Source organism: Electrona antarctica (assembly GCF_951216825.1).
Source record: "Electrona antarctica genome assembly, chromosome: 10".
Classification (NCBI taxonomy): Eukaryota; Metazoa; Chordata; class Actinopteri; order Myctophiformes; family Myctophidae; genus Electrona; species Electrona antarctica.
The window spans coordinates 52,800,759-52,817,709 of NC_136791.1; the positions used below are offsets into that span (position 1 = coordinate 52,800,759).

The window sequence follows — 16,951 nt, forward strand, 5'->3', positions numbered from 1 at the left end:
GAAAGTCCCATAGCCTTATACTGCAGGGCACAATCGTAGAAGCAGTAGTTCATCTTCAAGTAAAGTTAGCATCAGGCCTAATTGCACATTGCTTTCTTTCGCAGCTCGCCATGAAGCATCTCTTTTTGCTGGTCGTGTTGTTGCAGTGTCCTGCAGCCAGTGGATTATTTGGGTGGCTCAAGCAAACGGAGTCTCTTACAGCTGCCACTCCAACACCACAACAGCAAGCTCCCGAAACACACACAGGAGATGTCCCTTTTGAGATGGCTGTTGCAGATGAGAAGTTAATGTCTGAAAGAAGGCAGATGAACCTCAGCCCTTTGGATATCTGTCATTCACAGGTATTTTTTGACAGGGAATGCATACTGCAAAGAATAGCAAACTAAATCAAAATGTTCTCATAAGAATTCAAAATTTGTTGTCACTGTTCGCCATCAATCACTGTGGTACCTTTATCACTTTAGCATTGCTGCAGTGATTTGTATATGAGTATATTGATTGCAAGTGGGCTCTCAAATAACTTTGTTAACATTACTATGTATGTATGCATGCATGTCTATGCATGTATGTATGCATGGTTCCTAGTATGAATGGCACTTAAGAATAATTTCTTTAAAACCTAGAAAAAATTAGATGTTACAAGTAAAAAAGAGCTTTAAGTAGGCCTACCGGTATACTATGTTTAATTTGATGATCAAATCGGGAACACAATCAATTTGATCATTATAATACACACAGCCCAGCTGCTATGTTAAGTGGTAAGATGGGTGGTGATTTTCTCATATGGAAAGGTTTGGGAATCACTGGTAAGAAGTTCTGTTGTGTCCCAGGTGGTTGGTCAGTTGAAGTCAACCTGTGGAAGCCTGTCGGAAGAGCAGCTTGCCAAATTAGGAGTGGTCCTTTTCAACTGCCAGGCAGAGGTGGAGGGCCGCAATTTGCAACTCTAGATTTTTTTTTACAATGGGATGAATCTAGAGTTGCAATACCCTCCATTGACTCCCCACTCATTTTGCGTTTGCGATCTGCTGGTCTTAAACAACGTTAAACTCACCAACATTGCAGCTGTAGTCCAAGCTTGAATTTTGCTCTTGCAATCTGCAAAGCTTGTTTTTCATAAAAATCCCCCGTAGACATGTTATGAGCTACTTTCTGTCCAAAATATTCCACAAGTGATATTCCGAGCCGCCATTTTGTATTTTTTCAACCTGCCGTAAAACAAGACGTGTGGGAGAGCGCTTGTTTAATAGAAGGCCGTGCATGACGGGGCGTCGCGCTGCGTCGGCTTCTTCTTTGGGTGTCTTACCTGCGCAGGTAAGATTCTATTAAACAAGCTCTCCCCCTCACGTCTTGTTTTACGGCCCGTCGCAGAATTACAAAATGGCGGATCGGAATATCACTTTTTTATGAAAAACAAGCTTTGCAGATTGCAAGAGCAAAATTCAAGCTTGGACTACAGCTGCAATGTTGGTGAGTTTAACGCCGTTTAAGACCAGCAGATCGCAAACGCAAAATGGGGAGTCAATGGAGGGTATTGCAACTCTAGATTCATCCCATTGTAAAAAAATCTAGAGTTGCAAATTGCGGCTAGTGGACTGCATACCACATAGTGAGCAGTCGAGCACGCTCTGTGTGCTATGCCACTCGCCAGCAGCAGTTCCGCCGTAGGGCAGAGCTTACTGTCAACGCACTAATCTCCACAGCTACCAGCCAACTGGATGCAATGAATGACTTGAAGGTAGAGTTGCTGTGTTGACTTTTGCACATTTGTTTGGAGGGCAAGCTGTAATGGTATGTCTTGCCTCATGTCCACGTTCCATTATAACAGGAGGGACAGCTGGAGCCGAGGGAGCTGACTTCTGCCTCCTTGGACAAGCTATTGCAGGGCCACAGTGCTTTGCAGTCTCAACAGGGGGAGCTGTGGAAAGGTCAGGAGCAGCTGGAGAGTTCCCTGAGTTCCAACCTGAAGCATCTCAGCCAAGAAAAGGCCCTCATCGCCTCTGGACAGGAACTGGTTGCACAGCTCATTCAGGTCATCACACAGAGGATGGGTGAGAATGTGTGAATCTTTGGATATTCAAAATACTCGGTTTGACCACCGATTTGACTTTACAGATTTCACAGTTTTTTACATTCACATGGCTGAGTGAAGCAAAGCATGCTTAACTCGGCACGCTTTAGCAGGTGGTCATTTTAAGTTGCAGTGGAAAAAAGTAGTTATCTTACGCTAGTAAGTACTTCTGCCCTCTGGGAGAAGATACAAAGAACCAAAGTGGAAGTACATCAGATTTAAAAAATCGTTTGTACCCAGCATCAACCAAGATGCTGAACGAGGCTCTGAAACAGCAGTAACTGTGTGAGGCTAGATTATCCACATGTGTGCAATGATGTAATGTTGTGTCTCCCTCTGTAATGTATTTTTGTCTGTCATTGATATTTTATGTGTGGCTGTAGCTGGGGTGAAAGCCCAAGACAAATTTCCCTTGTCGACAATAAAGTTTACCTTGACTAGTAGGTGTATTTGTACAAGCAAAGTATATCACTTGCTGTCTCATGGCATCCTCTAGAGAATGGCACACTGGGGTGCCACCACCTTGACAACATGCAGTACCGTCTAGAAGAGCGGCTTCACATCATCCAGGGCTACCTCGGCTGGGCAGGTGAGAATCGCGTCCATTTTACGAAAATGTCACTGTGACGATGCAACTTCTCTGGACTGATGGGGCTCTGATACCCATTTGATATCATAACCAGCAGTAAGAGTATTCTGCCTGACATGTCTCACAAGCACTGGCCTGCAAATCAATGAAACCTGCAATATGGCCAAATGTGTATTTTCAGACACTTTTCTGTTGTGCCTCTGTGATTTCAGGTCTGAGACTAGCTGCCATGTGGACCTGTGCCATTGTGCACACAATACGTCATTTCTTACTGTGTGCAGTTCTACTGGCAATCCTTGGCTGGCCCCTTTTCACCCGGTTCATGCTGCTGCTCACTGTGCCCCTTAATGCAGTGGCTCTGCTCAACCAGCACTGCATTAGCCAGGATACGAAAAGCCTCAGCCGGTTGCTACTTACTCTTTCTCTGGGTATGGACTTCTATTGGTGATGGATATGATTATATGATGAGGCTCCTTTTTTTTTTTTTTTGGTTATTTTAATTATCTTAAGTGTATGACATGCTTGCACAGGTCACTGCTGTGTGAATCAGCTGCTTTGGGCGTACACTCGGCTCAAGGTGAAGCCAGCCAGCCTGCCCCCATGCGAAATTGTGGAAGCAGAGAAGCATGATCCTACCATCGATGTCGATCCTCTACACCAGAGCGGTGAGGCTGCAGATAACTCTCTAGGGTTGGCACAAGCATACCAGACAAAGTTACTGCCTGTTGGTTTTATCTGATTGTCTGCATCTTATTTAATTTCTTTATCTTATCTCTTCATCTTCAGAGATGAACCGGATGGATCCCTGGCACCTGATCTGCTGGATCAAGACGGCTGTCTCAATAGTGTGCAGCAGGACACTGAATGTGTGTAAACTTTCAAATGCATGTCATGCCTCATGTTTTTTGAGGGGCCTATGCCCAGCTTTGTGTGTGTGTGTGTTCCCCATAGTGATTTGATTGGCCGAGGGCTTAAAAAGTGAGAATAAAAGGTTGGGACAGAAAAGTGAGGACACCAAAAGTGAATGGCCAGAATGTGATTATGTATGATAATCGTGCCCCTCACTTTACACGAGTGATTTTTCTTGTGTATAGGTATTCTCAAAGCAACGCTGTCGATCCACACCAAAGTTCATAGGCCCACTCAGCCAGTCCACGGTGAGTGTACTGTGTGTATGTATGTATATACTGTATATATTATAGTTCATGCACATTTCTGTTTTATATTTTTATTTTTTTCTCTCTTTAAGGCACTCATGGAAGATGTTAAGAAACTTGGGAAGTGTTTTTGATGCAGATGGTGAATTCCGAAGTCCTAGCCCTAATCAGTCTTTAACCAGCAATGGGTTAGTTATTTTGTTGTGTGTATATATGTATAACTCGGCCCCTAAAGGACGATCACACAAGACACTAGAAACATGTCCAATATTATCCAGTCTATAACTTTTCAGCATGAAGCTTCCAGTTTCCATGCCGGTGGAAGTGGTGGGAACCGTGGCAAATGCAGACCATAGTTTGCTCTCATGAACAGCTCATCCCCGGCATGAAACTTGCAAGCACACTCCCAGTAGGCCAAGGAAGAACTACAATTGTGAATAGTTGCACCATCTGTTGTACAAACTCTATCCTTTATCTTAATGTCATCACCAACTTTTTTCAGGGTTGTCAGAACAGTCATAATTCATTACTCATTGTGTAGTTTGCTTTTGTTCCATGTACTAATGTCATCTTTTATTTTTCCTGATGTAGCTCTGTCTCCGTCAGCTGTGCAATGGCATTACAAAGACTGGAAAGGCTTGTAAGAAGAGGGCTGCGAAAGGACAGGACTTCTGCAGATTACATGAAGGAGGTTATACCTCTTATGTCAATCCTTAACTGTCTAATGCTGATTTTGATATTTGCTGTAGTTTCCTTGCTAAAGGTTAGTCTGCTTCCTAAAACTAAAACCCCAGTAACCTTGTTGCTTATGACATGTTTGAGAACATGCATTGCTTTTATCTTGATTGTTGAAATGTCTTGGACAGTTTTTACTTTTTTATTAAAGATTTTATTGCTTCAGTATTTCAAGTTCATTAGAAAACATCATTGCATAATAATGGACATGGAAAGGTAGATGCCTCATTCGCCGCTGCAATTCACTGGAGCGACCTGTCTCGCACCGAAGGCGGAAGTGCGGCCATAGTAATGAGTGTCATGGCGGCCTCCAGTCATGTCACTCACGTCCCTTTTCGTTATTTCTTATTTGGCACCCACACGGAAGCTTGCCCTCACTTGAGAGCATCCGCCAGAGTGCCGGAAGAGGAGTCTACTTTTCTATGTCTATGGTCCTCCGTACTTGACCGCCACAACTCCTGAATGCAAGTAATGGGCAGGAATTCTGTCTGCTGTTGTAATACAATTAACTAAATAGGAGGGTTCCTATTCCTATAACATGCCGTTCCTGACTGGTTTGAAAGGCATAATGGTACCTACAGTACATGTACATCTTTAACAGGCTCTGTGCCTCTGAGGCAATCAACAGCTCCTTCTAAAAGGAATTGTGCAAAAGTTTGCTTCTGTAATGTAATTCAAAAAGTTAACCTTTCATATTCTCAATTCATTGTGCATGAAGTATTTTTTTTTTCTTTTTTAAAAAAAATCTTTAGCATACACCTCATGAAAATAAGCTCTGTGGGGGTCAGGCCAGTTGGCTGGTCAGTAAAATAAGCACAGTAAAGTAATATGGTCAGTAAACCAATTAGTAGTTTTGGCATTGTAGAGTAGAAGGGTGCCAAATTCATCTGGAAAGCAAAATCGGCATCTCCAAAAAAGCTTGTCAACATACTGAATCACAAAGTGCTCTAAACTCTCCTGGTAGATGGGTGTTGACTCCAGTGTTTAGTTGTGGTGCACTGCTCAAGGATCAAAGGGACTATACAGGTCCATCTCAATGAATTAGAATATTGTGTTAAAGTTACATTTCTTCCGTAATATAATTGAAAAAGTGAAACTTCCATATGTATTCATTGTGCATAAAGTGAAGTATTTAAAACCTTTTTGTTTTAATCTTGATTATGGCGTACAGCTCATGAAAATAAAATACATCCTATCTCAATTAATTAGAATATATATTTTTTTTAATTAAATGTCGACCATCTGAAAAGTATAATGTATGCAGGGTATGCGGTGACATCATCAAACCAGGAAGTTATGCAGGAACGCCTACTGAGTGGCAAAAAAACGACTTTCTGGCCTTGACAGCCCATACATCCAAACAAAAGTCCTATCTGATTGCGTTAAACAATGTTAAACTCACTTTGCCTATTGCTTTGCCACTCGATTTGCCATTCACTTTAAGCATGCGCATACCCTCTATACTTGGTCTGGGCTACTTTTGAACAAATTATTTCATCGATGGGGCGTGGCATGGAGGTGATTATCCTGTGGCACTGACACTGTTGAGGTGAGTGTACAGCCTGCCGGAAATTAATAGAAGAAGAAGTTGTTGCTGATCTTAGTATGTTGCTGATACGTCAGTCAGGAGCTGCTGACCTGCGTATAGAATTTTGAAAGGAGGAGGCGGTGAGCGCAAGAGTGTCTAACTTAGGAACGCAAGAAACTTAGGAGAAGTGTTTAAGGTTTAAACTATTTTAGTAGGTATTAGTCAATTTACAGAGAAATGTGTTTCGGATACACCGAATTCTCTTCTTCTGATCATTGTTCATGGCTTAGTACTGGAGATGACGTTAGTTTGTTGACAATCATTGGCTGGAAATGATTCCATGTCCGCGATGTCGGATGACCAGGTCCACGGTTGGCGATGGTTGGCGAGCGCTCATTGGTCCAGCACATTGATGATGGTGAAGGCGTCGTGACGTAGCCGTCACAAGATAGGAAATGTGTCGACTCCTCAGTTGGGTGCGTTGCCCTGGCAGCCTGACTCTCTCACCCTGCACCTACCCTTTCACTGAGTTAATGGATCCTCAACTCTCAACAAGGTCACGGGCCTGATAAGAATGGCAGCTGTGTGCAGAATTAAAAACAGTGCCTACAGTATAGCCAGCTTACTGACTGGGGAAAGACAGCGAGCGGCAGAAATGTATCTTATTACTGATAAAATAGGCAACAGAACGGAGACAAAGTGACATGACATTATGGGAATGAGATGAAAACATATTTTGGTCATAAACATGGTGCAAACACCGAAACAGGACCTAGGCCTCGATGATATGGGCCTATCTCTGCTGACAAACAGGATATGGTGAAGTGTCAAACTTGACATGATGTGTAAACAACATATCAATTTTTATCCATCACTTGTGTAGCCCACCCACTAAATTGGTAATGCTACAAAAACAATATCAGGATGTGTCCACTGTGATAAGATGAATGCGACCTATTACTCAAATCAGGTGCAAAGAGGTCCGGTTAGCTTAATGTACAGCTATACTGTTATTTTACATGTGCACCAAGTAACTCACATTACTCATGAAATACCCAACACAAGGATTTAATTTTATAATGATAAAAGAATGGTGTATTTATTTCACAAATATAATAGATGCAGAACTGACCCTGCCTCAAAATCCCTCTGACCCTGAATACAAATAAAACAAAAGTTGAACAACAATAACCTCACAAAACAAAATAAAATATACCCCGGGGTTTGATTCACTCAGTTTATGGTACCAGACGTTGGCGCGCTGTTGGAGCTCATATGGAAATAATCCTCAGTTAGATGGATGGCGTACTCACAGTTCCTTAGAACACATAAGCAGATGCTGCAGTGTCCCAAACTTCTAGTTCCAGGTGAAAGTGTGCTGTAGACAGACTCAAATGCACCACTTTGTGTGCATGTGGACCCTCTGTATGCAGTGGCAAGCTTCGAGCACCTCTATTGTCAGCAATGGTGCAGCAATGTCCTGAAGCACACTATATTAACAGGAGAAACCCACACACTAATGAACTTTCTATCTTTTACAACAAATGTACATTTTTAGTTCTCACATACAATACTGTGGTGATCATACTCACTCGAAACTTGGTGCAAGAACATATATATACTCCAACACACTTCTCCTCCTGCAGCTTAGCTTAGCTTAGCTTAGCTTAACCTAGCATTCATTTGGTTACACTGCTGGTGATGGACATCTTACTGAACAATGCAAACTCCGTTTTTCTTCACAGTTCTAATTAACATAAAACCAAACTGAACACAAAGCCTGTGGCTACCCTCTGCTCTGCAACAGGACTTTAACCTGCAGAATCTTATTTAAACACTTAATGTCTGTTTGTCCACTCGTTTTTCTTCCTCCAGTGTGTTGTCTTTTCCTTAAGTCCCACCCCTTCTTGTTCACCATAGGTTGGCTCAGGTTGATTGACACCCAAGTCACACAATAACAATTCGACCATGAACAAACAGCAATATAGATTGAAAAGTAGATTGAAAAGTAATAGAAATAATGTAACACATCTGTAGCAGGATTCAAAAGTGTAAACAACATTTAGCAAAATTATGCAGGGCACTACATTCTCCCCCTACCAAAAAAGGTCATGTCCTCATGACATGCAAAGCAACACAGAACACACTTTAGTTTATCCACTTGTAAAACGTGCTTTTGTATCTCTGGCCTGAACATAGGTTTACACAATTAGTCTTGTCATTGACCATAACTGTAGTGACACAATGTGTTGTAACTGGTACTGTCATTGGGCTCCCTAATAAATCATAGGCTAGGTTAATCTCTTTGGAGCCCTTTTGACTCTCTGAGGCCTTGGTATCTCCTCTGAGCATTCTGCGACATTGTCTTGTGCCCCAGTTGTGTCACATAGTCCCTGTGTCTCGGTGTCTAGGTCACCCATTTCCTGTGTCTCGGCGTCCCTGTCAACTTCAGCAGTCCCACCTTGCACAAACGGTTCAATCCTATCTGCCTCTACAGAATCCTCAACTCTTTCCTCTTCTCCTAAGTTGTCTGAGGAGATCTAGATCCAGACTATATAGTTCCAGGGGTTCTGTTTCTTCATGTTCTGGTTCCAGTGACCTGAGTGGATGATGGTCATACCATAGACCCACTTCCTCATTGTCTGAGTCTGATGCAGATTCATTATCGGGGTCAGGGACTGGTAGACAAAAGAGATCACAATGCTCCGAACCCTTTGCTCTGAGCCGTTTACTGGCTCTCCTCTTAGCTGGTGCCTCCTTTTCCTTTTCAGTCCGCAGCTGCACCCTCTGTCCGACAGGCAGAATGTGATTGCGATGCAGTACCTTTTCAGGACCCTGTCCACTTGCTGGTTTCAATTTGAACACGGGCAACCCGGGCAGTTGACTCTCTACAATGTAGGGAGTGTCTTTCCAGCGGTCAGCAAGCTTATGTTTTCCTTGTAATCCAAGATTCCGGATCAACGCCCTGTCACCCGCAACTAATGGGCAGAAACGGACGGTATGGTCATAGCGTCGCTTGTTTCCCGCATTTTTCTTCTCTGCCACACTTTCTGCCAACTGATAAGCAGCCTGAAGCTCACGTTTCATGTCATTTACATACTTCAAATAGGATTTTGTGTCTCAAGGGTGCCAAGCATGTCAAGGAGAGTTCTGTTGAACCGCTCAGGTTGTGGATCACCCTGAGGGTGATAAGGCGTAGTTCTGGATTTCCTTATGCCAAGCATGTTCAACAGTTCGTGGATGAGGCGACTCTCGAAGTCCCGGCCTTGATCAGAATGCACTCGTTTTGGCAGTCCGTAGTGAACAAAGTAATGTTCCCACAGGACCTTAGCGACAGTTGATGCCTTCTGATCTTTGGTGGCAAAAGCTTGAGCATATCGTGTGTAGTGATCGGTAATCACAAGCACATTGCAGATGTTTCTGGTGTCAGGCTCAATTGACAGAAAGTCCATACAGATGAGGTCCATCGGCCCATCACTGTCAAGATGTGACAACTCAGCAGCTCTCTTGGGCAGTGTTTTCCTCTGAATACACCTGGGACAGTCTTTACAGTACCTTTCAATCTGTGCTTTCATCCGAGGCCAATAAAACCTCTCCCGTATTAAACCATAGGTTTTGTCAAGCCCAAGGTGCCCTGAATGGTCATGCAAGGACTGGAGCACAGTCTCTCTAAACTCATGTGGGAGCAATAACTGCTTCCGAAAAGGTCTGTTTGGTGGCTCACTAATTCTGTACAATACAGAGTCTTTGACCTGTAGCTTCTCCCATTCTTTTAGCAACAGTGAGACATCTGGATGTCTGGTTTTGTTGGCACAGTTGGCACTGTTCTGAGAAACAGCATGCCACACTTCCCCAATGCATGGATCCCTCTGCTGAGAATGTGATATGTCTGTTAAAGTCAGTTTGGGCAGTTGCTGGGTGCTCAGGAAAGACAAGTTGCAATAGGCTCTGGGTATAGCATCTTTGGAGGAGCCCATCAGATCAACAGCTCTGGTGTGGCAGTAGCGAGGGGGACTGCTTGATGACATATGACAGATAGCTTGGACTGTGGGAGCAGCCATGACGGTCTCCTCATCATGAATACCGTCATTTGCGTGAGGGCGGCGTGACAGTGCATCCGCATCAATGTTCTGTTTCCCAGGCCGGTATTTCAGACTGAAATCATAAGTTGATAGTTCCGCCAACCATCGATGCCCTGTTGCATCCAACTTAGCTGTGGTTAGAACATATGTTAATGGATTGTTGTCTGTATGGACCTCAAACTTGATTCCATAGAGATAATCGTGCAACTTGTTGGTAACCACCCATTTCAGTGCCAGAAATTCCAGCTTGTGCGTGGGATAATTCTTTTCCGCCGGAGACAAGCTTCTGCTGACATAAGCAATTGGGCGCAATCCTCCTCCTTGGTCCTGATAGAGGACACCTCCCAATCCTTCTCTGCTTGCGTCAACATGCAGGACATAAGGCAGTTCTGGGTTAGCGATACCCAAGACAGGTGCCTCAGTAAGACTTTTCTTTAAAGTCTCAAAAGCTTTCTCACAATCGTCGTTCCACCTGTGTCCAAACGGCTCTGAGGGGCGGTACCATTGTTTTGTTTCGTCTGTTCCCGGCTTAGCCTTAGCCTTTCCAGCAACGATGCACCCCTGCAGTAACTGGTTGAGTGGATAAGAGACCCGGGAGAAATCTTTGACGAAACGCCTATAATACCCACAGAACCCCAGAAACGAGCGGAGGCTAGTGATGTTCCCTGGGCGCGGCCACGATTTCACTGCCTCAATCTTTGAAGGGTCTGTAGCGATACCATTCCTAGACACAACATGACCAAGGTAGGTTACAGAGGGGCAGCAGAACTGACATTTATCCAAGGACAATTTGAGCCCTTCCTCTTCTAACCTGTCCAGGACTTTAAGGAGGCGCTGCTCATGTTCCTCCAATGTCTTCCCGAAAACGATGACATCGTCAAGATATACGAGAACTTCCAGTAGGTTCATATCACCAACAGTCCTTTCCATGACACGTTGGAATGTGGCCGGTGCCCCACAAATCCCTTGAGGCATCCGCTCGAATTGATAGAATCCTGCTGGGCAGATGAATGCTGTCTTTTCTTTGTCAGCATCACTTAAAGGGATTTGGTAGTAACCACTCCTGAGGTCAAGCACGCTGAACCACTGGCTACCACTCAGGCAGGACAGAGCATCTTCCACACGAGGGACTGCATATTGATCAGGAATTGTTCTCTTATTCAACGTCCTGTAGTCTACACACATTCGTATGGTTCCATTTTTCTTGCGAACAACAACGATTGGGGAAGCAAACGGGCTTCTGGATTCTGAAATTATTCCAGCCTCTTTGAGATCATGGAGGTGTTTTCTCACATCCTCCAAATCACCTGGTGGTAAGCGTCTGGAACGTTCTCTAAAGGGTTTGTCTTCTGTCACACGAATGCTGTGTTTTGCGCTCTTTGCACACCCCACATCGAATTCACTGCAGGAGAACACCTCTTTTCGCTCCATCATCTTATTACACAACCTGTCCTTCCACTCAGGGGGTACAGGAGAATCACCAAAGTTGAAAGAGGCGGGAGACAGTTGAGATGTAGTTGACTTTGACTCTTTCTTTCCAGGAACTGAAGCCACCACATCTACTGGAAACACATGAGCAATTGGCATTCCTCGTCTCAGCGTCACAGGATGAGCTGACATATTCCTCAGGGAGACTGTGATGCGACGACAATTTACAGCAGTTGACTTTTCAACAACAGGGATCACCATAAGTTCTTCAGGGAAACGATCCACATCTGGGCGGTCTATAAGAACAGCTTGGCTGGAGAGACCGCTAGGGACCTTTGGAATGCCAACAACGTTTGCAACTCCCCCAGGTGACAGGGTGACAGGCTTGTACTGTTCCCCTCTTTGTCTCAGCCGTGCCATCCAGACTGTCTCGAAACTTCTCATAGGCTTCCTTTATTACTGGGTGAACAGGGAGGGTGTTTAGGAAGTTGTCCCCCTGATGTGCTTTACAGGACTGGAATAGTCTTCTCACAATAGAGGTGTTGGTGCCTACTACAATAGACACCACCCTGCATGGCTGGATCAGGACACACAAGCACCAGTGTTTCCATGGTCTCAGATACTCCAACATCGTTTCCATTAAACTCAAGTTTCAAGCACAGGTAACCATCATAATGGGTACTGATCCTCACTTAGGCCCCAAATCTGAAGGCACTTAATGGGGGCCAAAGGCAGGTGCTTCAGGTACTTGTCATAAAAGGAACGATACAACAGGGTGACTTGGGACCCACTGTCAAGTAATGCTTTGGCATAGATTCCCTCAATTTGTACAGGGACAGCAGAGCTAGGTCCAATTAAACCCTCTGGCAGATCAGCCTTCCTTTCATTAAGCTTACACTGTGTAGAACGTGTCTTCTCTGGAGCATCAGGCCGTTCCTTTACTGAGCCCCTGAGGAGTTTCCCGTTGACTGTTTCACTTTCAGGAGGCGCATGTTCACTTTTCTGAGATTCTCTGGGTTCGGGCATTCTCTCTGGAAATGGCCATCTTCCCCACATCTGTAGCAAAAGAAATCAGCACGATACTGCGATCTGGGAGCCCTCTCCTTTCCATGTGCATTTGAGTTTCCCGTACCTTTTGGTTGATATACCTGGTAATTTTGGGCTGGTTGCTGTGCTGTTCTTTCTGAAGCTGCTACTGAGGCAGAAAGCAGGCGCGTAACCTCATTCTTAAACCCTTGAAATTCTTTTCTGAGACTCTCTATGGCTGAATCATTCTCTACTACGACAGGCTGTACAGACTCTGGCTGTACAGGTACAATGGAGGCAGTAGCACACTCTACACGCTTCCCCATAGCTGAAAAGGGAGCATTCTTTACAGTCAGTCTTTCAAGATTCATTCCTTCCTCTTCTCTGACATCACGAAGAAGCTCAGTGAAACTTGGAGGAGGCTTGAGTTTATAAGTCATCCTTATGCGCAGGGCAGCGAGGTCATGAGGCAGTGCGGCCCTGGCAACCTGTTCAATGCGTACTCGGTTCATGTCAGCTACTTCAATTCCGCCTTTACGATGAACTGCATGCAACAGCTTGTCTAGTCAGAGTAAATATGCTGATAGTTTCTCATCTTCCTGCTGGAATGTATTACGGAACCTCACCATAAGGTCAGCTGCACTGTCTGTGGTACCAAAAGCTGTTTCGAGGGCTTTAACATAATCATTGGCAGTGGCATGGGGATTGGCTACTCTCAAACAGCGGACAATGTCTGCTGCTGGCCCTTTAAGACTCTCAGCTATTCTCTGTTTCTTGACCACATCAGAACACTGCCACTCATCCAGCATGTGTATGGTCTGTTCAGCCCAAGCCTCATACTCCTCTTCTCCAGGAGGAGTGGGTCTCATACCTGAGAACAAACGGAGTTTGCGATAGCCCGGTCCATCAACAGGCGTGGCTTGACATCTTTGAACTAGTGAGGAAATTGCATTCACAAGTTCAAATCTGGAGGGTTACTTGGAGTGGGGCTGGGGGTGCTGGATACAGGAGTAAAAGCACGAGCAGAAGTAGGAGTAGGGTTAGGGTTAGGGGGGCTAAGCAGGCCTGCAATATCAGATAATGTTTTTCCTTCATTTGCCAGGAAGGAAATTAACTTAGACTGGAACTCATCCCCTTCACTGAGTACAGGGACACTTTTAGTCTCACTGACATTTACTATCCAAATTCCCAAATCATCAAGTTCTAACCTTTCCGGTATATCTGGTGTAGTCATGTCATTAGTAGTTTCAATCAAAACAAATTGACTTCTACCAGCATGCTCTTCACGCTGCCCCCTTATTTTAGTTCTGCCAAACTTTGTAGACCTATCCAGTACGTTATTCAGGACGTCATCAGTAACATTAAGAGGTACCCCACTAAGCACAATTGCTTTTCTTGCATCAATCTGTTTTTCTCCACACCATGCAACTATCTGCGCTGGCTCCATTTTCATACACCTTAAATCACAATACAAAAATTCACCTTGTTACAGTTCAATTACAATTCTTTTTTTTTTTCTTTTTTTTTTTACACAAATGTAACCACAGTAACAGTAAACAATCCCGGACGAGCCCCCATGTGTAGCCCACCCACTAAATTGGTAATGCTACAAAAACAATATCAGGATGTGTCCACTGTGATAAGATGAATGCGACCTATTACTCAAATCAGGTGCAAAGAGGTCCGGTTAGCTTAATGTACAGCTATACTGTTATTTTACATGTGCACCAAGTAACTCACATTACTCATGAAATACCCAACACAAGGATTTAATTTTATAATGATAAAAGAATGGTGTATTTATTTCACAAATATAATAGATGCAGAACTGACCCTGCCTCAAAATCCCTCTGACCCTGAATACAAATAAAACAAAAGTTGAACAACAATAACCTCACAAAACAAAATAAAATATACCCCGGGGTTTGATTCACTCAGTTTATGGTACCAGACGTTGGCGCGCTGTTGGAGCTCATATGGAAATAATCCTCAGTTAGATGGATGGCGTACTCACAGTTCCTTAGAACACATAAGCAGATGCTGCAGTGTCCCAAACTTCTAGTTCCAGGTGAAAGTGTGCTGTAGACAGACTCAAATGCACCACTTTGTGTGCATGTGGACCCTCTGTATGCAGTGGCAAGCTTCGAGCACCTCTATTGTCAGCAATGGTGCAGCAATGTCCTGAAGCACACTATATTAACAGGAGAAACCCACACACTAATGAACTTTCTATCTTTTACAACAAATGTACATTTTTAGTTCTCACATACAATACTGTGGTGATCATACTCACTCGAAACTTGGTGCAAGAACATATATATACTCCAACACACTTCTCCTCCTGCAGCTTAGCTTAGCTTAGCTTAGCTTAACCTAGCATTCATTTGGTTACACTGCTGGTGATGGACATCTTACTGAACAATGCAAACTCCGTTTTTCTTCACAGTTCTAATTAACATAAAACCAAACTGAACACAAAGCCTGTGGCTACCCTCTGCTCTGCAACAGGACTTTAACCTGCAGAATCTTATTTAAACACTTAATGTCTGTTTGTCCACTCGTTTTTCTTCCTCCAGTGTGTTGTCTTTTCCTTAAGTCCCACCCCTTCTTGTTCACCATAGGTTGGCTCAGGTTGATTGACACCCAAGTCACACAATAACAATTCGACCATGAACAAACAGCAATATAGATTGAAAAGTAGATTGAAAAGTAATAGAAATAATGTAACACATCTGTAGCAGGATTCAAAAGTGTAAACAACATTTAGCAAAATTATGCAGGGCACTACATTCTCCCCCTACCAAAAAAGGTCATGTCCTCATGACATGCAAAGCAACACAGAACACACTTTAGTTTATCCACTTGTAAAACGTGCTTTTGTATCTCTGGCCTGAACATAGGTTTACACAATTAGTCTTGTCATTGACCATAACTGTAGTGACACAATGTGTTGTAACTGGTACTGTCATTGGGCTCCCTAATAAATCATAGGCTAGGTTAATCTCTTTGGAGCCCTTTTGACTCTCTGAGGCCTTGGTATCTCCTCTGAGCATTCTGCGACATTGTCTTGTGCCCCAGTTGTGTCACATAGTCCCTGTGTCTCGGTGTCTAGGTCACCCATTTCCTGTGTCTCGGCGTCCCTGTCAACTTCAGCAGTCCCACCTTGCACAAACGGTTCAATCCTATCTGCCTCTACAGAATCCTCAACTCTTTCCTCTTCTCCTAAGTTGTCTGAGGAGATCTAGATCCAGACTATATAGTTCCAGGGGTTCTGTTTCTTCATGTTCTGGTTCCAGTGACCTGAGTGGATGATGGTCATACCATAGACCCACTTCCTCATTGTCTGAGTCTGATGCAGATTCATTATCGGGGTCAGGGACTGGTAGACAAAAGAGATCACAATGCTCCGAACCCTTTGCTCTGAGCCGTTTACTGGCTCTCCTCTTAGCTGGTGCCTCCTTTTCCTTTTCAGTCCGCAGCTGCACCCTCTGTCCGACAGGCAGAATGTGATTGCGATGCAGTACCTTTTCAGGACCCTGTCCACTTGCTGGTTTCAATTTGAACACGGGCAACCCGGGCAGTTGACTCTCTACAATGTAGGGAGTGTCTTTCCAGCGGTCAGCAAGCTTATGTTTTCCTTGTAATCCAAGATTCCGGATCAACGCCCTGTCACCCGCAACTAATGGGCAGAAACGGACGGTATGGTCATAGCGTCGCTTGTTTCCCGCATTTTTCTTCTCTGCCACACTTTCTGCCAACTGATAAGCAGCCTGAAGCTCACGTTTCATGTCATTTACATACTTCAAATAGGATTTTGTGTCTCAAGGGTGCCAAGCATGTCAAGGAGAGTTCTGTTGAACCGCTCAGGTTGTGGATCACCCTGAGGGTGATAAGGCGTAGTTCTGGATTTCCTTATGCCAAGCATGTTCAACAGTTCGTGGATGAGGCGACTCTCGAAGTCCCGGCCTTGATCAGAATGCACTCGTTTTGGCAGTCCGTAGTGAACAAAGTAATGTTCCCACAGGACCTTAGCGACAGTTGATGCCTTCTGATCTTTGGTGGCAAAAGCTTGAGCATATCGTGTGTAGTGATCGGTAATCACAAGCACATTGCAGATGTTTCTGGTGTCAGGCTCAATTGACAGAAAGTCCATACAGATGAGGTCCATCGGCCCATCACTGTCAAGATGTGACAACTCAGCAGCTCTCTTGGGCAGTGTTTTCCTCTGAATACACCTGGGACAGTCTTTACAGTACCTTTCAATCTGTGCTTTCATCCGAGGCCAATAAAACCTCTCCCGTATTAAACCATAGGTTTTGTCAAGCCCAAGGTGCCCTG

The 16,951-nt window shown here is 44.2% G+C and overlaps 1 protein-coding gene across 4 annotated transcripts in view; it reads left to right on the forward strand.

The window, feature by feature from the left end:
• The window catches only part of LOC306931737 (protein brambleberry-like), a 31,737-nt gene that overhangs the window by 248 nt on the left and 14,538 nt on the right, over window positions 1-16,951 (forward strand). Inside the window, exons 2-10 of one of the 4 annotated variants that reach the window (XR_013791052.1) lie at window positions 105-341; window positions 1,826-2,048; window positions 2,565-2,657; window positions 2,870-3,085; window positions 3,188-3,322; window positions 3,444-3,523; window positions 3,752-3,814; window positions 3,907-4,002; window positions 4,406-4,717. Coding sequence is in view for 1 of the 4 variants with exons in the window: in XM_079513315.1 (XP_079369441.1) it covers window positions 105-341; window positions 1,826-2,048; window positions 2,565-2,657; window positions 2,870-3,085; window positions 3,188-3,322; window positions 3,444-3,523; window positions 3,752-3,814 (1,047 nt within the window). In the remaining 3 variants the exon portion in view is untranslated. Of the gene's footprint in view, window positions 1-104; window positions 342-1,825; window positions 2,049-2,564; window positions 2,658-2,869; window positions 3,086-3,187; window positions 3,323-3,443; window positions 3,524-3,751; window positions 3,828-3,906; window positions 4,003-4,405; window positions 4,718-16,951 lie in introns of those variants that run through there. The other 3 variants (XR_013791051.1, XR_013791050.1, XM_079513315.1) reach the window with 3 other exon arrangements.